Source organism: Hyla sarda, chromosome 3 (genome assembly GCF_029499605.1).
Source record: "Hyla sarda isolate aHylSar1 chromosome 3, aHylSar1.hap1, whole genome shotgun sequence".
Classification (NCBI taxonomy): Eukaryota; Metazoa; Chordata; class Amphibia; order Anura; family Hylidae; genus Hyla; species Hyla sarda.
This window is the reverse complement of record NC_079191.1, coordinates 67,361,846-67,385,697: the sequence shown is the minus strand read 5'-3', so window position 1 is coordinate 67,385,697 and position 23,852 is coordinate 67,361,846. Positions and strand designations below refer to the sequence as shown.

The window sequence follows — 23,852 nt, the reverse complement described above, 5'->3', positions numbered from 1 at the left end:
CCTCCACCTTAGGTTACCTGTTGCACTTTTATACTAGTATGAGAAATTTACTCTATATTTTTTCGTATGTTTAGTCACAGCCTTCCTTGGCATATGCTTTCCATGGTGTGATCCTACTGTACCACTATCTTTTTATGTACATTTTATATGTCTGTATTTTTCTAATAAAGATCTTGTTATTTTGCACTTCTATTATTACTACCTTTGTCTAGTAATGATTCTTTTGGTGTAGTACTTTATGGTAGATTACTAGTCTCTACTTACCTTGTAGTGGTTATACCCTACAGGATGTTTTTTTTGGAGTATACCTTTAAAAAAAGTTAGAGCCTGAGGTCAGAAAGCTAAACATGAAGACTTATGGGTCTTTTAGACCAAGTCATTCTGTGCAGAAGCTGTGATGGGAAGAAGGGTTCATGTTGATCAAGGATTTTCCCTCTAACATCCAACTCCATCTCAGGAACTGGCGTCATCAAACAGCAATATTGTCTTCTGCCATATCCCGTAGCTGAAGCATTACATCGAACCCGTTTCCATAGGGCAAGTCATACCAATGTGTGGGTTGTCCAGCCTCTGATGGTCATCTCATGTTCTTCTAGTTAATGTAACACTTTTGCCCACATCGATAAATATTTATGAAATATTTTTTTTATGTAAATGTCCTTTATGTGACTTTTCTATGTCTTGTAGCATTTTATTGCTGTTGTTCGACTGCTTTCAACTAGAGATGAGCGAACTTACAATAAATTCGATTCATCACAAACTTCTCGGCTCGGCAGTTGATGAATCATCCTGCATGAATTAGTTCAGCTTTCAGGTGCTCCGGTGGGCTGGAAAAGGTGGATACATTCCTAGGAAAGAGTCTCCTTGGACTGTATCCACCTTTTCCAGCCCACGGGAGCACCTGAAAGCTGAACTAATTTATGCAGGATAAGTCATCAACTGCCGAGCCGAGAAGTTCGTGACGAATCGAATTTACTGTAAGTTCGCTCATCTCTACTTCCAATGTAAAAATGGGAGTGCTTTCATTCAATCCACAATAAAACATCCCTTTCATTTTTTTTAATATTCATTATGGTGTCTTTACTGCTTTTTTCTCTAAATTCATGTAGACGTCCCCACATACTAATGAGACCTATCTGTTTAGAAGGGTTCGATCACAAAAGTGTTTTCAAAAGGACAGGTTGCTGATTTTGTGATCCCCAATACTACCAAGAAAAGGGTTATCCCATATTCCTGTTTCCAGTAAATTGCCTGCTATGCATACTTGATGTGGCTCTATTAGGCTTTGTTCACATGATGGAATTTCCGAGCTGAATTTTGCAGAAAAATTCTGCATGGACATTCTGCAGCAGCAGAGTCCCATTGATTTCAATGGGATTCTACTGCACTGTGCACACGGCAGAATTTTCGCAGATGATTCTGCCGCTGAAATCCTGATTCTGGAGTCTGCAGAAAGAATAGGCATGTCTATTCTTTCTGAGGAGTTTGCACGGAAATGCATTGCCGTCTATGAGACATGGGGACATTTCACTATGTGAACATTAAAGTGGTTATCCAAAGATTATAGCTTATCACCAATCTGCAAGATGGGGCAGTATTTCCCAACCTTTTTTTCCTCCAGTTGTGCCAAGTCTACAACTCCCAGCATGCCTATACAGCTTTTAGCTGTCTGGGCATGCTGGGAGTTGTAGTTGTAACAGCTGGAGGCACCCTGGTTGGGAAACACTGAGATAGGAAATTACTATTATATTTATATTATACCATTATATTTACGCACCTATTTTCAGCAATCCTGTAGCAAGTTAATGGCAAGGCAATCCGGCATGTACACTGCCTGCTGCAAAATTCACTTCGGGACAGGGGACCTTCGTTCTCTTCATCGTTGATATACCAGTAGTTGGACCTCCTCAACTGATCAGATACTTATCCCCTAGTACAGTTGTCTCCAACCTGCGGACCTCCAGATGTTGCAAAACTACAATTCCCTGCATGCCCGGACAGCCAACGGCTGTCCGGGCATGCTGGGAGTTGTAGTTTTGCAACATCTGGAGGTCCGCAGGTTGAAGACCACTGTCCTAGTATATTATAATATTGGAATAACCTCTTTATAGCGGACCTGTCAGCAGGAAAACAAAGGTGTAAATAATCCAATGTGTAGATAGGGTTAATCAATATCATTTCAGGCACATTTTATTTTTTATTTTTTTTATCTCCATAGTCCTTCCCAGTGTAGAGTTCTAAGCATTCTTGTTAAGGAGGATTAAGGGGGTACTCCGGTAAAAAAAACTTTTTTTTTTTTTAAATCAACTGGTGGCAGAAAGTTAAACAGATTTGTAAATTACTTCTATAAAAAAAATCTTAATCCTTCCAGTACTTATTAGCTGCTGAACACTACAGAGGAAATTATTTTCTTTTTAGGACACAGTGCTCTCTGCTGACATCTTGGTCCATTTTAAGAACTGTCCAGAGTAGGAGTAAATCCCCATAACAAACATATGCTGCTCTGGACAGTTCCTAAAATGGACAGAGATGTCAGCAGAGAGCACCGTGCTCGTGATGTCAGCAGAGAGCACTATGTTCCAAAAAGAAAATAATTTTCTCTGGAGTATTCAGCAGCTAACAAGTACTGGAAGGATTAAGATTTTTTTAATAGAAGTAATTTACAAATCTGTTTAACTTTCTGGCACCAGTTGATTTAAAAAAAAAAAAAAAAAGTTTTCCACCGGAGTACCCCTTTAAGTGCCCAGGGGGTGTTTCCCAGCACAGCATGAGCCCAGGGTTAGCTAGACCATCTTCTCTTCATTGCCTCTGTGATTAATTGCTCATGCCTACCCTGCCTGTAATTGTCTGAAGGCACGGAGGTGGTGAAGATGAAAAGAAGATCTGGCTGACCCTGTGCTCTTGGCATGCTGGGGAACACCCCCTGGACACTTGACCCTCATTTACATATTAACAAGAATGTCAGCACTGGAGATATCAGTTACCTTTACAAAAGAAACATGGCCCCACATCCACATGTTATACATTCATCTACTGCTCCCCTGCAAAATTTCCCAAAAAAAAAATCACAAATGTTGATAATACACATTTTGATGGAATTGTATAAGCACCGTGGGCACTTGATATCCATTTTATTACATAAAAGGGACTTCACTACAAGATGACCACCAGTACCGCAGCACCAGTACCAGCACCAACATGGGGAGCAACCTAGTGGTCAAGCAACCCCATTGCTGCAAGACTAAGCCCTGTAGACATAGGCAACACCACCCCACAGGCACAGAACCGAAGCAACAATGGCTGCCGCACACCTCCCCACCTGATGGATACATTGCAGCAAAATCTCAGGACAGGAGAGCGAATTGTGCTGTTCACGTTTTCTGACTCACGTAGGATTGGTTGGAGTTGATACAACTGTGAAAAACTCTAAAGTTTGAGAAGTTGCTCGTAAAAGAATGCATCCAATCAAATCTAATGCAAGCTTAAACATCATCGCGCCAGGCTGTCGGGGCTCAATTTGGTGCTCTTACGGTGGTCACAGAGTTTTCTCTTGGGTGGAGCAACTGTTGGGTACCACAGACCTTCCCGAGCTACTTACCCAGGCATACCTCCTCTTCTGATTGGTGGGACCGAGTCCATTTACTAACGCCTATTCGTAATGGGTGACTGACGTATCTTTCCTTACCCTGGTTATGTGGAAAGAGATGGAAAAAATGTATTATGCCATCATGATTAGTGCCAGGCATGTGGAGACCACCGTGTATGGCGCATGCTGGAGTCAGAAGCCTGCGCCATACCTTCTTAACCGGTTAACGACCATGGACGTCTATACCCGTCCATGTGCTGTTAACTGGTATGGCGCGGGCTCCCGACTCGAGCCCGCGTCAAACCGGCCGGCCTCCAGCTGATTCCTGTAGCTGGGGGCCGGCGTTAATAGCCGTTAGAGATGAGCGAACTTACAGTAAATTCGATTCATCACAAACTTCTCGGCTCGGCAGTTGATGACTTATCCTGCATAAATTAGTTCAGCTTTTAGGTGCTCCGGTGGGCTGGAAAAGGTGGATACAGTCATAGGAGACTCTTTCCTAGGACTGTATCCACCTTTTCCAGCCCACCGTAGCACCTGAAAGCTGAACTAATTTATGCAGGAAAAGTCAGCAACTGCTGAGCCGAGAAGTTCGTGACGAATCAAATTTACTGTAAGTTCGCTCATCTCTAACGGCAATCATAACCCTTTAGATCGCTGCTTTCAAAGCTGACTGAGGCGTCTAAAGGTGCCTTTATTCTGTCCCTGGTCGTCCAGTAATAAAAGTGTAAAAAAAAAAGAAGTTAAAAAAAGGTTTAAAAACACACACACATTAACCCCTTCCTAAAAGTTTAAATCACCCCCCTTTTCCCAAATTCCATATAAAAAATATATAAACGTAATAAAAATAAACATTTGTGGTATCACCGCGTGCATAAATGTCTGAACTATAAAAAATATATCATTAATTAAACCACACGGTCAATGGCGTACGCGCCAAAAAATGCCAAAGTCCAAACTAGCGTATTTTTTTGGTCACTTTATATACCATAAAAACATTTATAAAAAGTGATCAAAAAATATGATCAAAACAAAATGGTACCGATAAAAACTTCAGATCACAGCGCAAAATATGAGCCCCCATAAGGCCCCATACGTGAAAAAATAAAAAAGTTATAGGGGTCAGAAGATGACAATTTTAAATGTATTAATTTTCTTGCATGTAGTTATGATTTTTTCCAGAAGTCCGACAAAATCCAACCTATATAAGTAGGGTATCATTTTAATTGTATGGACCTACAGAATAAAGATAAGGTGTCATTTTTACCGAAAAATGTACTGCGTAGAAACGGAAGCCCCCAAAATTTACAAAATGGTGTTTTTTTACAAAATGGTGTCGCACAATGATTTTTTTTCTCTTTCACCGTTTTTGGGTAAAATGACTGATGTCATTATAAAGTAGAATTGGTGATGCAAAAAAAAAAAAGCCATCATATGGATTTTTAGGTGCAAATTGAAAGGGTTATGATTTTAAAAAGTAAGGAGGAAAAAACGAAAGTGCAAAAACAGAAAAACGCCCGGTCCTTAAGGGGTTAAAGAAGTCTTATGCTAAAAAACGTATCCCCTTACCCGCAGGAAGAGGCTAAGACTAGGTTCACGCAGCCGTTTACTTCCGTCCTGCTTTTCTCCCGTCACTGCCTCCTTAAACGGACCATACTACTAACGGATGCAAACTGATGCAAACGGATGCCATTCTGCATCCTTTTGCATCAGTTTTTCATCTGTTAGTATGAGTAGCCAGCCACCTACAGACTCCCACAGCCGGGACTACTATTACTCCCATCATGGAACAGACTTGTTTCCATGATGGGAGTAGTAGTTCCCAGGAGTCTGCAGGTGGCTGGGGAGACATTAGTGCTTGTACTACTACTACTACCCCCATCATGGAACAGACTCTGTTCCATGATGGAGGTTGTAGTACAGGGGCTGAGGAATTGATCGAACAGGGTTTCACTTCTGAGACCCGATGCGATCAGAAGTTATAAAGCAGGGGAGCGGGCGGCATGGTCCACTCCCCTGCGATGTATCAGTGTGTTTTAACTTTCATTTTTAAATCCCCCACAGGAAGCCCTGAATGGCCGGTACTAAGAAGCCAATCAGGGTCCCGGCTGTGTTTTTAAAATGAACAGGGGGGCCATATCTATATTAAAAGTGGCAGGGGGGGCATATCTATATTAAAAGCGCCGTGGGGGGCAAGATATATATAGCGCTGCAGGGAGGGGGGGCAGAGATATAGCCTATATATCTAGCCCCTTAGCGCATTTATAATATGCTCCCCCGCAGCCCATTAATAAAAATATGCCCCCTGCCGGCGCATTTCTAAATATATACCCCCCGCATCGCATGTATAATGTGCCCCCCGCAGCGCTATATGTGAAAAGCAATCTAACAGCCGGCCGGCCCAATGCTGCTGTTACAATACTTTTTCATTCATAGCGCTGCGGCGGCATGTGTATATTGATGCGCTGGTGGGCAGACATATAGCATTATCAGAAGTGAGACCCGGTGCGATCAATCCCTCAGCCCCTGTACTACAACCCCCATCAAGAGACAGACTCTGTTCCATGACGGGGGAGGTAGTACAAGCACTAATGTAGCCTCCCCAGACACCCGCAGCCCGGGAACTACTACTCCCATCATGGAAACAAGTCTGTTCCATGATGGGAGTCGTAGTAGTCCCACAACACTGCCAAAGTCTGCTGATTTCACCTCTTCTGAGCATGCTCAGTATTAATAACGGTTAGTATAAACCGGGGACAAACGGCTGACATTAAAGGTTTATCCGTTTGCCTTAGACTTCAATGTTAAATTTAAAAGACCCGCTTTACACACGTTATTTTTGACGGCCCAAAAAATTCTGCATGGAACGTCTTTTGGCCGTTAAAAATAACGGATTACAAACATAACAGGTGCAAACGGGTGATAAAGGACTGTAAAAAAATCACATTGAGATCAATGGGATCCGTTTACAGCCCTTTGCAGCCCGTTTGAAAAATGAGTAAATGGGTTGTTGCATAACCGGCATTTTTTGGCGGCTGTGTGAACGAGCCCAAAGATAGCCGAACGGCTCCCCCATAGAGATATATGGAGCTATCTCATGAGGTGTGAAGGTACAACAACAACAACAAAAAGTTCAACAATAATCATAGAGGATTGCGATCTATAGTGACTTTGGTCTCCACAAACATGGCCGCCTCGGTCAGTTCCTGAGCGGTTCAGGAGACTTATTTTTGGCCTCTAGTGTCTTATCGCTGAGGAGAGGCTCGTCGTTTCAGAACAGGAAGTGACGTCAGTTCTGGGTCTGGGCGCTTGGTTGCCTAGAAACGGGAGAACTCGGCATCTTAGTTACATTGATACTCGTTCTGGATTGTCTATCGTGATCCCGGTACCGGGGCCGGGCACCAGTAATATGTTTATATATCTGAGCAAGAAGGTGAGTGGTTGCAGTATGGTGGAGGTCTCCAAGGGAGGGCGCGGATGATGTTTTATTGCAGCGTTCCATAGCCTGTGACTCTCCAGCTGTTGCAAAACTACAACTCCCAGCATGCTCTGATATGCTGGAAGTTGAAGTTTTGCAACAGCTCAAGAGCGACAGGTTGGGGTAGATTTCAGTATTGGCCTCTGTGTGGTTCTGCATTGTTAGAATATATGCTGCAATGATGGGAGTTGTAGTCCTACAATCTTAGTGCCATTACAGGGCAGTGATGGGTGTATCAGTAAATCATATGTTTTGTATTGTCTGTACCCGGGAGTGATATGGTCGCCACTACTGCTGTTTAATGTTACCATTATAACTAACATGTCATTGGGGCCCCCAGAAGCCACAACACTCCCATCAGCTAATTGGGGGGCTCCCACCCCTATGGGTGCGGATGGGCAATGTACCGTCTCTTTGTTCAGTGACCCTGGCACTGTACACGTGACACATGACTAGGTCACATGACTGATGAGCATGACATCACAGCTGGTGAGCCGATGGGCATGACATCACAGCTGATGACCCGATGAGCATGACATCTCAACTGATGACCCGATGAGCATGACATCACAACTTATGACCCGATGAGCATGACATCACAGCTGATGACCAGATGAGCATGACATCACAACTGATGACCCGATGAGCATGACATCACAGCTGGTTACTAATGAGCATGACATCATAGCTGGTGACCCCATGAGCTTGACATCACAGCTGGTGACCCCATTAGTGGGGTATCATAGCTGGTGACTGATGAGCGTAACATGACAGCTGATGACCTAATGAGCATGACATCATAGCTGGTGACCCAATTAGCATGACACCACAGCTGATGACCCGAAGAGCATGACATCACAGCTGATGACCCGATTAGCATGACATCACAGCTGATGACCCGATGAGCATGACATCACAATTGATGACCTGATGAGCATGACATCACAGCTGATGACCAGATGAGCATGACATCACAACTGATGACCCGATGACCATGACATCATAGCTGGTGACCCAATTAGCATGACACCACAGCTGATGACCCGATGAGCATGACATCACAGCTGGTGACCCAATGAGCATGACATCACAGCTGGTGACCCGATGAGCATGACATCACAGCTGATGACTCGATGAGCATGACATCACAGCTGATGACCCAATGAGCATGACATCACAGTTGGTGACCCAATGAGCATGACATCACAGCTGATGACCTAATGAGCATGACATCACAGCTGATGACCCGATGATCATGACATCATAGCTGGTGACCCCATTAGTGTGGTATCATAGCTGGTGACTGATGAGCATGACATCACAGCTGGTGACCCAATGAGCATGACATCACAGCTGGTGACCCAATTAGCATGACATCACAGCTGGTGACCCAATGAGCATGACATCACAGCTGGTGACCCGATGAATATGACATCACAGCTGATGACTCGATGAGTATGACATCACAGCTGATGACTCGATGAGCATGACATCACAGCTGGTGACCCGATGAGCATAACATCACAGTTGGTGACCCGATGAGCATGACATCACAACTGATGACCCGATGAGCATGACATCACAGCTGGTGACCCGATGAGCATGACATCATAGCTGGTGACCCAATGAGCATGACATCACAGCTGTTGACCTAATGAGCATGACATCACAGCTAATGACCCGATGAGCATGACATCACAGTTGATGACCCGATGAGCATGACATCACAGCTGGTGACCCAATGAGCATGACATCACAGTTGGTGACCCCATTAGTGTGGTATCATAGCTGGTGACTGATGAGCATGACATCACAGCTGATGACCCGATGAGCATGACATCACAGCTGGTGACCCGATGAGCATGACATCACAGCTGGTGACCCAATGAGCATGACATCACAGCTGGTGACCCAATGAGCATGACATCACAGCTGGTGACCCGATGAGCATGACATCACAGCTGATGACCAGATGAGCATGACATCACAATTGATGACCAGATGAGCATGACATCACAGCTGATTACTAATGAGCATGACATCACAGCTGGTGACCCCATTAGTGTGGTATCATAGCTGGTGACTGATGAGCGTGACATGACAGCTGATGACCTAATGAGCATGACATCACAGCTGATGACCCGATGATCATGACATCATAGCTGGTGACCCAATTAGCATGACACCACAGCTGATGACCCGATGAGCATGACATCACAGTTGGTGACCCCATTAGTGTGGTATCATAGCTGGTGACTGATGAGCATGACATCACAGCTGGTGACCCAATGAGCATGACATCACAGCTGATGACCCGATGAGCATGACATCACAACTGATGACCCGATGAGCATGACATCACAACTGATGACCCGATGAGCATGACATCACAGCTGATGACCAGATGAGCATGACATCACAACTGATGACCCGATGAGCATGACATCACAGCTGGTTACTAATGAGCATGACATCATAACTGGTGACCCCATGAGCTTGACATCACAGCTGGTGACCCCATTAGTGTGGTATCATAGCTGGTGACTGATGAGCGTGACATGACAGCTGATGACCTAATGAGCATGACATCACAGCTGATGACCCGATGATCATGACATCATAGCTGGTGACCCAATTAGCATGACACCACAGCTGATGACCCGATGAGCATGACATCACAGTTGGTGACCCCATTAGTGTGGTATCATAGCTGGTGACTGATGAGCATGACATCACAGCTGGTGACCCAATGAGCATGACATCACAGCAGATGACCCGATGAGCATGACATCACAACTGATGACCCGATGAGCATGACATCACAGCTGATGACCAGATGAGCATGACTTCACAACTGATGACCCGATGAGCATGACATCACAACTGATGACCCGATGAGCATGACATCACAGCTGATGACCCGATGAGCATGACATCACAGCTGGTGACCTGATGAGCATGACATCACAGCTGATGACTCGATGAGCATGACATCACAGCTGGTAACCCAATGAGCATGACATCACAGTTGGTGACCCGATGAGCATGACATCACAGTTGGTGACCCGATGAGCATGACATCACACCTGATGAGCATGACATCACAGCTGATGACCCGATGAGCATGACATCACAGCTGATGACCCGATGAGCATGACATCACAGCTGATGACCCGATGAGCATGACATCACAGCTGGTGACCCGATGAGCATGACATTACAGCTGGTGACCCGATGAGCATGACATCACAGCTGATGACTCGATGAGCATGACATCACAGCTGGTGACCCAATGAGCATGACATCACAGCTGATGACCCGATGAGCATGACATCACAGCTGATGACCTAATGAGCATGACATCACAGCTGATGACCAGATGAGCATGACATCACAGCTGATGACCTAATGAGCATGACATCACAACTGATGACCCGATGAGCATGACATCATAGCTGATGACCCGATGAGCATGACATCACAGCTGGTGACCGGATGAGCATGACATCACAACTGATGACCCGATGAGCATGACATCACAACTGATGACCCGATGAGCATGACATCACAGCTGATGACCAGATGAGCATGACATCACAACTGATGACCCGATGAGCATGACATCACAGCTGGTTACTAATGAGCATGACATCATAACTGGTGACCCCATGAGCTTGACATCACAGCTGGTGACCCCATTAGTGTGGTATCATAGCTGGTGACTGATGAGCGTGACATGACAGCTGATGACCTAATGAGCATGACATCACAGCTGATGACCCGATGATCATGACATCATAGCTGGTGACCCAATTAGCATGACACCACAGCTGATGACCCGATGAGCATGACATCACAGTTGGTGACCCCATTAGTGTGGTATCATAGCTGGTGACTGATGAGCATGACATCACAGCTGGTGACCCAATGAGCATGACATCACAGCAGATGACCCGATGAGCATGACATCACAACTGATGACCCGATGAGCATGACATCACAGCTGATGACCAGATGAGCATGACTTCACAACTGATGACCCGATGAGCATGACATCACAACTGATGACCCGATGAGCATGACATCACAGCTGATGACCCGATGAGCATGACATCACAGCTGGTGACCTGATGAGCATGACATCACAGCTGATGACTCGATGAGCATGACATCACAGCTGGTAACCCAATGAGCATGACATCACAGTTGGTGACCCGATGAGCATGACATCACAGTTGGTGACCCGATGAGCATGACATCACACCTGATGAGCATGACATCACAGCTGATGACCCGATGAGCATGACATCACAGCTGATGACCCGATGAGCATGACATCACAGCTGATGACCCGATGAGCATGACATCACAGCTGGTGACCCGATGAGCATGACATTACAGCTGGTGACCCGATGAGCATGACATCAAAGCTGATGACTCGATGAGCATGACATCACAGCTGGTGACCCAATGAGCATGACATCACAGCTGATGACCCGATGAGCATGACATCACAGCTGATGACCTAATGAGCATGACATCACAGCTGATGACCAGATGAGCATGACATCACAGCTGATGACCTAATGAGCATGACATCACAACTGATGACCCGATGAGCATGACATCATAGCTGATGACCCGATGAGCATGACATCACAGCTGGTGACCTGATGAGCATGACATCACAGCTGATGACCCGATGAGCATGACATCACAGCTGGTAACCCAATGAGCATGACATCACAGTTGGTGACCCGATGAGCATGACATCACAGTTGGTGACCCGATGAGCATGACATCACACCTGATGAGCATGACATCACAGCTGATGACCCGATGAGCATGACATCACAGCTGATGACCCGATGAGCATGACATCACAGCTGATGACCCGATGAGCATGACATCACAGCTGATGACTCGATGAGCATGACATCACAGCTGGTGACCCAATGAGCATGACATCACAGCTGATGACCCGATGAGCATGACATCACAGCTGATGACCTAATGAGCATGACATCACAGCTGATGACCTAATGAGCATGACATCACAGCTGATGACCCGATGAGCATGACATCACAGCTGATGACCTAATGAGCATGACATCACAGCTGATGACCTAATGAGCATGACATGACAGCTGATGACCCGATGAGCATGACATGACAGCTGATGACCTAATGAGCATGACATCACAGCTGATGACCCGATGAGCATGACATCATAGCTGATGACCCGATGAGCATGACATCACAGCTGATGACCCGATGAGCATGACATCACAGCTGATGACCCGATGAGCATGACATCACAGCTGGTGACCCGATGAGCATGACATCACAGCTGATGACCTAATGAGCATGACATCACAGCTGATGACCCGATGAGCATGACATCACAGCTGATGACCCGATGAGCATGACATCACAGCTGGTGACCCCATGAGCGTGACATTATGGTGACTGATTGGCGTGACATTACAGCTGGTTACTAATGAGTGTGACATCATAGCTGGTGACCCTATCAGTGTGGTATCATAGCTGGTGACTGGTGAGCGTGACATCACAGCTGGTTACTAATGAGCATGACATCATAGCTGGTGACTCTATCAGTGTGGTATCATAGCTGGTGACTGGTGAGCGTGACATCACAGCTTGTGACCCGATAAGCATGACAGCTGTTGACCCAATGAGCATGACATCACAGCGGGTAACCCCATGAGTATGACATCACAGCTGGTGACCCGAAGAGCATGTGGGGGGGGAGGGTTTGGGGGACTTTCTACTAAATCAAGGTATACATGCCTAAAGCTCTGTTCACATTCTTGGGATAGTGCTGAGAATACAGCCCTATTGTTCTTGTCAGAATGATGGAGACCCCATTATAGTCCCTATTCTGTCCTGTTAGTGAAGCTGACAGTATTGGAGATGAATGTGGAGAGCCGCACCATGCTGTTGTGACATTGTGATGCTATATCTATACTTGTAGCCTATATCGGTAGAAAGTCCGGGATTCATTTAACCCCTTAAGGAGCAGGCCATTTTACACCTTAGGACCAGAGCGTTTTTTGAACATCTGACCACTGTCACTTTAAACATTAATAACTCTGGAATGCTTTTACCTCTCACTCTGATTCCGAAATTGTTTTTTCGTGACATATTCTACTTTATGTTATTAGTAAAATTTTGTCGATACTTTCATCGTTTCTTAGTGAAAAATTCCAAAATTTGATGAAAAAATAGAAAATTTTGCATTTTCTAACTTTGAAGCTCTCTGCTTGTAAGGAAAATGGATATTCCAAATCATTTTTTTTATTCACATATACAATATGTCCACTTTATGTTTGCATCATAAAATGTACGTGTTTTTACTTTTGGAAGACACCAGAGGGCTTCAAAGTTCAGCAGCAATTTTCCAATTTTTCACAAAATTTCCAAAATCACAATTTTTCAGGGACCAGTTCAGGTTTGAAGTGGATTTGAAGGGTCTTCATATTAGAAATACCCCACAAATGACCCCATTATAAAAACTGCACCCCCCAAAGTATTCAAAATGACATTCAGTCAGCATTTTAACCCTTTAGGTGTTTCACAGGAATAGCAGCAAAGTGAAGGAGAAAATTCACAATCTTCATTTTTTACACTCATATGTTCTTGTAGACCCAAGTTTTGAATTTTTACAAGGGGTAAAAGGAGAAAATGTATACTTATGTTTGTAGCCCAATGTGTCTCGAGTAAGCACATACCTCATATGTCTATATAAATTGTTTGGCGGGCGCAGTAGAGGGCTCAGAAGCGAAGGAGCGACAAGGGGATTTTGGAGAGTACGTTTTTCTGAAATGGTTTTTGGGGGGCATGTTGCATTTAGGAAGCCCCTATGGTGCCAGAACAGGAAAACAAAACCACATGGCATACCATTTTGGAAACTAGACCCCTTGAGTAACGTAAAAGGAATAAAGTGAGCCTTAATACCCGACAGGTGTTTCACGACTTTTGCATATGTAAAAAAATTTCACTGAAATGTGTTTCCTCCCAAATTTCACATTTATGCAAGGGTTAATAGCAGAAAATACCCCCCAAAATTTGTAACCCCATCTCTTCTGAGTATGGAGGTACCCCATAAGTTGACCTGAAGTGCACTATGGGCGAACTTCAATGCTCGGAAGAGAAGGAGTCATATTTGGCTCTTTGAGAGCAAATTTTGCTCGGGGGCATGTCGCATTTAGGAAGCCCCTATGGTGCCAGGACAGCAAAAAATACCCACATGGCATACCATTTTGGAAACTAGACCCCTTGAGGAACGTAACAAGGAATAAAGTGAGCCTTAATACCCGACAGGTGTTTCACGACTTTTGCATATGTAAAAAAATTTCACTGAAATGTGTTTCCCCCCAAATTTCACATTTATGCAAGGGTTAATAGCAGAAAATACCCCCCAAAATTTGTAACCCCATCTCTTCTGAGTATGGAGGTACCCCATAAGTTCACTTGAAGTGCACTATGGGCGAACTACAATGCTCAGAAGAGAAGGAGTCATATTTGGCTTTTTGAGAGCAAATTTTGCTCGGGGGGCATGTCGCATTTAGGAAGCCAGGACAGCAAAATAACCCCCACATGGCATACCATTTTGGAAACTAGACCCCTTGAGGAACGTAACAAGGGGTACAGTGAGTATTTACCCCCCCACTGGTGTCTGTCATATCTTTGGAACAGTGGGCTGTACAAAATTTTTAATTTGCGCAGCCCACTGTTCCAAAGATCTGTCAGACACCAGTGGGGTGTAAATTCGTCACTGCACCCCTCATTACATTCCGTGAGGGGTGTAGTTTCCGAAATGGGGTCACATGTGTTTTTTTTTTTTTTTTTTGCGTTTGTCAAAACCGCTCTAACAATCATTCACCCCTGTGCAAATCACCTCAAATGTACATGGTGCACTCTCCCTTCTGGGCCTTGTTGTGCGCCCCCAGAGCACTTTGCGCCCACATGGGGTATCTCCGTAGTCGGGAGAAATTGCATTACAAATTTTGGGGGGCTTTTTTCCCTTTTACCTCTTGTCAAAATGAAAAGTATGGGGCAACACCAGCATGTTTTATTTTTTTTTTATTTTTAAATTTATTTTTTTACACTAACATGCTGGTGTAGACCCCAACTTCACCTTTTCATAAGGGGTGAAAGGAGAAAAAGCCCCCCAAAATTTGTTAGGCAATTTCTCCCGAGTACGGCGATACCCCATATGTGGCACTAAACTGTTGCCTTGAAATACGACAGGGCTCCGAAGTGAGAGCGCCATGCGCATTTGAGGCCTGAATTAGGGATTTGCATAGGGGTATTCTACGCCAGTGATTCCCAAACAGGGTGCCTCCAGCTGTTGCAAAACTCCCAGCATGCCTGGACAGTCAACGGCTGTCCGGCAATACTGGGAGTTGTTGTTTTGCAACAGCTGGAGGCTCCATTTTGAAAACAGTGGCGTACCAGACGTTTTTCATTTTTATTGGGGAGTGGAGGGGGGCTGTGTAGGGGTATGTGTATATTTAGTGTTTTTAACTTTTTATTTTATTTTGTGTTAGTGTAGTGTAGTGTTTTTAGGGTACAGTCACACGGGCGGGGGATTACAGCGAGTTTCCCACTGCGAGTTCGAGCTGCCGCGCAAAATTTGCTGCATTGCAAACTTGCAGCCTGATACTCACTGTAAGCCCCCTCCCCATGTGAATGTATCCTGTACATTCACAGGGGGGGGGGGGGACCTGAAGCTGTTGCAAAACTACAACTCCCAGGATGCACGGTCTATCTGTGCATGCTGGTAGTTATAGTTTTACAACAGCTGGAGGCACACGGGTTGGGAAACACAGAGTTAGGAAACAGACAATGTTTCCCAACCAGTGTGCCTCCTGTTGTTGCAAAACTACAACTCTCAGCATTCTCAGGCATGCTGGAAGTAGTAGTTCGGCAACATCTTTAGAGCCAGATGTTGCCGAACTACAACTCCCAGCATGCTTGGAGTTGTAGTTTTGCAACATCTGGAGGACCACAGTTTGTAGACCACTAATACAGTGGCTCCCAATCTGTGCCCTTCAAGATGTTGCAAAACTACAACTCCCAGTATGCCAAAACTGTCCAGGCATGCTGGGAGTTTTAGTTCTGCAACATCTGAAGGGCCAGATGTTACAGAACTACAACTCCCAGCATGCCTGGACAGTAAGGGAATGCTGAGGATGTGTAGTTTTGCAACATCTGGAAGGGCACAGTGGTCCCAAAACTGCGGACCTCCAGATGTTGCAAAACTACAACTCCCAGCATGCCCAGATGCAAAGGGCTGTCTGGGCATGCTGGGAGTTGTAGTATACAGGGTCCCAATACAGCAATGATGCATGTCGCTTTACGGCGACGTGCATTGCTGTAAAGGGCCCGACTGCGGCTGAAGATCAACTCACCTGTCGCCGCCACTGCCGTCTTCACGCCGGGATCCGGGTCTTCAGGGACGAGGTAAGTACCGGGGCCGGGCCCCAGCACTCCCCCGTCCCCCGCCGCGTCCTCCGGTCTTCCTCCCGTCCTCTCCGGACTTTCAGGGGCCGGTCAGGGCGAGAGGAAGTAACCGCCCCCCCTCCTCCGATTGGTTGGTTAACTAACCGAAGAATCGCAGGGGATAGGAGGAGGTGGCAGGCTTGCCACCTCGCTCCTAGGCTCCAGCATGGTCCTGGCTGTCTGGGACAGCCGGAATCATGCAAAATTACCGGGCGGTCGGGTCCCAGAGACCCGATCAGCCCGGTATCGCCGCATATCGCATGGCCCCCCTCGGCGTTTGCCCTGGATGCCTGCTGAAGGATTTCAGCAGGCATCCAGTTCCGATCTCTGCCCGGCGAGCGGCAGGGACCGGAAAAGGCCATGACGTCGTGGGACGTCATTGGTCCTTAAGGCCCAGGGTGCCATGACGTCCCAGGACGTCATTGGTCCTTAAGAGGTTAAAGGCCCCTATAAATAACAGTTTTGTGATGTTGTTTTGTTAGCACATACCTACTTACACTCAAGTCTGTGCACGTGCGGCTTATTTATTTCAGTATATGTATACCTGTAGGACATTGATCCCTACAATATTTCCGCCATACAATGGGGTTTCCTGGGCCATTGTAACTTGAAGTAATACCCAACATGCAATGCTACAGACAGTGCTGGCTTATTAAAGTGCATGCACTGATTTGCTGTCTAGTAGCACCTCCCTATAGCATAGTGCGGTTTTGTGCTGCTGATTAATATTGTAACTGTGGGATCACTGTACAGTGCTTTGCGTAGACATTAAAGGGTAATCCAGGAAAAAACTTTTTTTTTTTATAAATCAACTGGCTCCAGAAAGTTAAACAGATATGTAAATGACTTCTATTTAAAAATCTTAATCCTTTCAGTACTTATGAGCTGCCGAAGTTAAGTTGTTCTTTTCTGGCTAAGTGCTCTCTGTCTCGGGAACTGTCCAGAGTAGAAGCAAATCCCCATAGCAAACCTCTTCTACTCTGTGCAGTTCCCGAGACAAGCAGAGATGTCAGCAGAGAGCACTGTTGTCGGACAGAAAAGAACAACTCAACTTCAGCAGCTGATAATTATTAGGAGGATTAAGATTTTTTAATAGAAGTAATTTACAATTCTGTTTAACTTCCTGGAGACAATTGATATAAAAGAAAGATTTTTCCTGGAATACCCCTTTAATTTACAAAAATCTAATTATAGTATTAACAAACGTAAAAAAAAATATGAAAACTAGTGATAAAAATACAGGAAACATATAAACACAATGGGGGAGATTTATCAAAACATATCCGGCAACCATTCAGATTGGTTGCTATGGGCAACTCAGCAACTTCCCCCTGGACAGGTTTTGATAAATCTCCCCCAATATTTATTTATTTTTACATTTAGCATACATTTAGTATCACCATAACCACACCAAACTGTACTATAAATCCAAAGTACTTGATTGAAGGCAGAAGGATAAAAGCCTAAAGCAGGCTCAACCAAATCAGCACAGATCAATGGAGGTCTATGGACCTCCATTGAAATGTATGTGGAATTTAAAGAAAGTGTAAAAAAAAAATAAAACGCTGTTTCCCCAACCAGTGTGCATCCAGCTGTTGCAAGACTACAACTCCCAGCATGGCCGGACAGCCGAAGGCTGTCCGGGCATGCTGGGAGTTGTAGTTTTGCAACAGCTGGAGGCACCCTGGTTGAGATACACTGATGTTCTGACACCCCCCCCCACACACACACAAATACCTGCAGTAATTTGTCTAAATTATTAGAAAATTAGGTTAACCCCCAGTCCTGCATGAAAAAAAAAAAATACCGTGAAATACAGTGGTACCGTGATACTTTAAAAAAAATACCGTGATACTCATTTTTGGTCATATCGCCCAGCACTAGGCTAAATGAGTGTTGATAGGAACACTGGTTCTCGATTATTGGCCCATGCAAAAGGACCAGCTATCAGCTAATGAATAAGCAAACACTTGTTCGTTGACACCTGATCAGGCTTTGTTAAAGGGGTACTCCGCTGGTCAGCATTTTGAACAAAATGTTCCGAATGCTTAGATCCGGCGCTGGGAGCTCGTGACGTCATAGCCCCACCTCTCATGGCGTCACACGCCGCCCCCTCAATGCAAGTCTGTGGGAGAGGGCGTGACAGCTGTCACGCCCTCTCCCATAGACTTGTATTGAGGGGGCGGGGTGTGACTCCATGAGAGGTGGGGCTATGACGTCACGAGCTCCCGGCGCCGGATCTAAGCATTCGGAACATTTTGTTCCAAATGCTGACCAGCGGAGTACCCCTTTAAGACTCTTTTAGGGGCCAGGATCAGGCCATATTAGGCTGCATTCACATTACTTTTGTTACATACGAGGACCAGATCCGGATGGGAGCGCCCGGTTTTCCCATCTCTCAGCCGGATCCGGTCCCCGTATGTAACAAACATAATGTGAACGAAGCCTTAAAGGGCCTATACTGTTATCCCTACTGTACAGTCTTTATTAAAATGGTATTTTGTGTCCTCTGTATCGGTCTAAAGAATAAGGAGTCCGAAGGTCCATCTGGCCTGTTTGCAGTGGCCGTGATGCCAAAAACAGCTTAGTAGTGCGAGTAACACATCTTTTGGATATAACCATATGTGGAAGTACCCACTTAAAGGGGTACTCTGGTGAAAACCTTTTTTCTTTTAAATCAACTTGTGGCAGAAAGTTAAACATATTTGTAAATTACTTCTATTAAAAAATCTTAATCCTTCCTGTACTTATTAGCTGCTGAATACTACAGAGGAAATTCTTTTCTTTTTGGAATGCTCTCTGATGACATCACGTGCACAGTTCTCTCTGCTGACGTTATTAGAATAATAATACCGCTTTATTTATTGTTGTCCTTAGTGGGATTTGAACCCAAGTCCCCAGCACTGCAAGGCAGCAGTGCTAACCACTGAGCCACCATGCTGCCCTTAGCATACATCTGCTATGCATGGTTGCTAAAATGGACAGAGATGTCAGCAGAGAGCACTGTGTTCGTGATGTCATCAGTGTTCCAAAAAGAAAGGAATTTCCTTTGTAGCATTCAGCAGCTAATAAGTACTGGAAGGATTAAGATTTTTTAATAGAAGTAATTTACAAATATGTTTAACTTTCTGACACCAGTTGATTTAAAAGAAAAAAGGTTTTCACCGGAGTACCCCTTTAAACCTGAATTTTTAAGCCTTTTTCTACTAAATGTTTGTTATATGGTACCTATCCTATCCCACAAAAAAGTGATATATTACTCAGTATCTAATTATGATCATGTACATATAATGTTTATGCGTCTAGCACCTATATTTCTCTCACAAACACCTTCTTTGTGTTGCTCACTTGGTTTGTCATCCTGTGTGACTATAATCCTGAAACTTCTCGCAGTGACAGGGTAAAATGTCACCTTGCACACAATGTTACTGTAAATATTTTATTTCGGTTTCCTTATAGATTGCCATTCCCAACAACATCCGCTTAAAATGCTTATCGTGGAACAAAGACCAGGGCTACATAGCATGTGGAGGGGAATCCGGGCTGCTCAAAGTCCTGAAACTGGAAATGCAAACAGGTGAATGAAAGGACATGTCCTGTGAATTTTTCTCTCACATTTTGGACGGAATTCAGTATATTCATTCTCTACACAGCAGATAGATTTCTGCCAGGATGTTTATATGAACTGATGCCAGGGCACGGGCACAAAGTGGATCCTTCAGCTTTTCTATAGCCTCTGGGTGAAGACTGATGATTATCTTCATGGAGGGGGAGGGAGAAGCATCTCCGGAGGTTTGCTTTCTGTAGGCCAATATTTTCAGATGGGCTCCTCATATCTGGGTTTTGGCTGTGTAGATGAGAAGCAATGACCAGGCTCCTGAGGAGCTCAAGGTGTTGACATGTTCTTTCTCATCTATGAGTTTCCTCTACCACATTAGTTATGAAATCATCTTAAAGGGGTACTCCGTCCCTAGTCATCTTATCCCCTATCCAAAGGAAAGGGCATAAGATGTCAGATCGCGGGGACCCCTGGATCTCTGTGCAGCACCCGGCGTTCATTGAGAATGCTGGGTGCGGACAACGGGGTTGCGACGTCACGGGCATGCCCTCTCCCATAGACTAGCATTGATGGGGCGTGGTGTGAAGTCACGAGGGGCGTGGCCGTGATGTCACGACCTCAGCCGCCCGCTCCAAGTGTTCGGAACAAAATGTTACCCTTTTAAGAAAATAAATGTATTTCTTGCAGATATTAACCCCAGCGCAGCTTTCGTCTCATATAACAAACACAAATACAATACACATCAATTCAGTTGACCGACTTGCACATTCTTCTTGTAGATTAAGTAGGATCCATGTGTCCAATGTCTCTTAAAACCACGATCCAGGCCATTTCTTTCTATTAACCCTTTAGGAACCAGCCTATTTTAGACCTTAAAGGGACCACTCCCGATCCAAAGTTATATTATAGGGGAAACTAGCTGGTGGGGCTCTGACTGCTGGGACCTCCACTGGTCCCAAGAAAAGAGTTAATTTGTCCCCCGACATGCACATGCTCCACCAGCAATCCATTCATTCTTCATGGGGCTTCTGATCATTGCTTAACTGCAGGAGGCAGAAGAAAGTATCAACCTGAACCAGTGATGAGACCAGTTCAGGACACATTCACGTGGGCAAAAGCACTTTCTTTGAGCTGCAGACTGTGACAGGAAGGGGCAGCCATGATTTCAATGGGAACATCAGCACTGAGCAATGCAGTAAAAAAATGACCTTACTTTTTCACACATTTCCCCAGCTTCCATTGAAATCAATAGGAGTGGGGTTTTCAAAGGTGGCAGCCACAGCACAGTTTTTGATGTGGAAATTGGAGCATTTTCCACATTAAAGGGGTACTCCTCCCTTAGACATCTTATCCCCTATCCTAAGCATAGGTGATAAGATGTCTGATCGCGGGAGTTTTGCCGCTGGGGACCCCTGCAATCTCGTCTGCGACACCTCAGAGATCCAGGGCACAGAGGGAACTTCGCTCTGTGCTGGATGACTGGCGATGCGGGCGGAGGCTCGTGATGTGGTCACGCCCCGCTCGTGACATCACGGACACGCCCCCTCAATGCAAGTCCATGGACTTGCATTGAGGGGTTGTGGCCGTGACGTCACGAGCGGGGTGTGACCGTGACGTCACGAGCCTCCATCGCTTCATCCGACGCTCTAAACGAACGCTGGGTGCAGCAGGGAGATCGTGGGGGGTCCCCAGTGGCGGGACCCCAGCGATCAGACATCTTTGGATAGAGGATAAGATGTCTAGGGGCGAAGTACCCCTTTAAGAACAGTCCACGTTTTTCCCGTTTAAACCCTAAGCTCAGGCTATGTGGCCTGTACTGAGAATTTTAAATGCACAATTTGGTGTATTATTGGAATAGATGATGTGTGGATATTATCGATGCCTGGTGTGAGCTGTGATAATATGACCAATAGAAGAGCTCTGTGCCATAAACCAAAAAGAGAGAGGTTCTGTGGTATTACTGGGCTGTTCCTCTAAGGGTAATGATTGGTCAGTGCCTTTTATGCCATGGACTGTGAATAATCCCAATAACCAAACTCAGATGATTTTTCATATAAATACCATTACTGTTTAATACGTATTATGCTGTTTCTAGTTGATTTATATTAAAGGAATACTCTGGGGAATTAAACCCATAGCCCGTACTTTCCCTCTCACCAACCTTTTTAATTATCTAATTATCATTCATTAGCTATATAGAGCAGTTTCCCTTCTTTTGGTTGTCACTTACATGCAGAGAGCGAGGAAAATATGTCATCCAGCCATCCACTTTATCTCAGTCCAAGTCCCTCTTTGAAAACACCCCCCACCCTCCTGAGAGACCAGGACGAGGTGGGTTTTGCCCTGCACTGATGAATGATGCTGCCGTAGCCAGTCAGACACTGTATATCTCTCTTCACAGAGCAGGAGAGTGGGGAATGCTTGCAGAAAGGGAGCTGAAGCTGAAGTCAAAGCAGCGCTGCAGTGGCTGCCTGGAAATGTAGTATTCATGCTAAAGGGGAGAGAAGGATGGCAAAGAATATCAAGCAGCCAGAGAAGACAACAGGGGCCACAGGAACCATGCATATCAGGCAGGATCACTTACAGGGAACATATAGTGTGGTGGTTTTGGATCTTTCTTTTAGTTTTATATATATTATTGTATATTTACACTTACCTGGAGCACTCCTTTCATTTAAAAAAGAAACAATTATTTTATCACTGAACAAGATTTTTATCTGAAAACTGTTCACCTAAACAAATGATTTCTCTTCCTAGATGATGCCAGGCTGAAAGGGCTTGCCGCACCCAGTAACCTGTCCATGAATCAGACCCTGGAGGGACACAGTGGTAAGGTTCCTGTGAGATACATATCCTGGGTTGGAGAATGTTTTTGTCATTTACACTTAAATTGTAGCCTATGGTTCAGATTGGGATTGCTCAGCTTTAAGAGCTATGATCGGCCGTTATCATGTGAGAATTGTTTGAACCAAGCCTTGCAGAAGTTGTCCATTTAAGTCTAGATGACTCTTCATTTCAGAGGCTGAAGGGGTTTTCAGAGCTAATAATCCTCTGGATAAGCCATCAGTCGCTGATCAATGGGGCTCCGACCCAGGCACTACCACCGATCAGCTGTTTTGCGCTTTCACTACACAGAAAATGGGGTCAGTGGTGGTAGTGCCACGTTACTGCAACTCAGCTCCTGTTCACATAAGCTGAGCTGTTATACCCAGGCCTGGCCACTACTCAGTGAACTACTTCCAGCCCTGTCTACTATGTATTCTGGGTGCCAAACCGCTGATCTGTAGGGGTCCTGGGGGTCAGCACCCAGCTGATCAGCAATTTATGGCCATCAATTATATTAGCCTGAAAAACCTTCAGTCTCAGCTTCATTAGGTCTGTATGCCATGACAGCACATATTAAAGGGGTATTCTGGCTTTATACATCTTATCCCCTATCCAAAGCATAGGGGATAAGATGTATGATCGGAGGACCCCGCGATCTCGGTGCAGCCCCCTGCATTCTGTGCCGAGCGCTGCATTCGAGATGGGACATGGTATCACGGCCACGCCCCCTAGTGACGTCACACCACGCTCCCTCCATTCATGTCTATGGGAGGGGGCATGATGGCCGTCACGCACGCTCCCATAAACATGAATGGAGGGGCGTGACATCACTAGGGGGCATGACCGTGGACTGCTACACGAGATCGCGGGGGTCC

General features: G+C 45.3%; 1 protein-coding gene across 2 annotated transcripts in view; it reads left to right on the top strand.

The window, feature by feature from the left end:
* The first annotated feature begins 6,615 nt into the window (after positions 1-6,615).
* Positions 6,616-23,852, top strand: part of WDR35 (WD repeat domain 35) — a 105,434-nt gene continuing 88,197 nt past the window's right edge. The window contains exons 1-3 of one of the 2 annotated variants that reach the window (XM_056564259.1): positions 6,616-7,019; positions 20,052-20,169; positions 22,909-22,980. In XM_056564259.1, coding sequence (XP_056420234.1) covers positions 6,996-7,019; positions 20,052-20,169; positions 22,909-22,980 — 214 coding nt within the window. In that variant the 5' untranslated portion in view covers positions 6,616-6,995. The remainder of the gene's footprint in view (positions 7,020-20,051; positions 20,170-22,908; positions 22,981-23,852) is intronic. The other variant, XM_056564260.1, reaches the window with a different exon arrangement.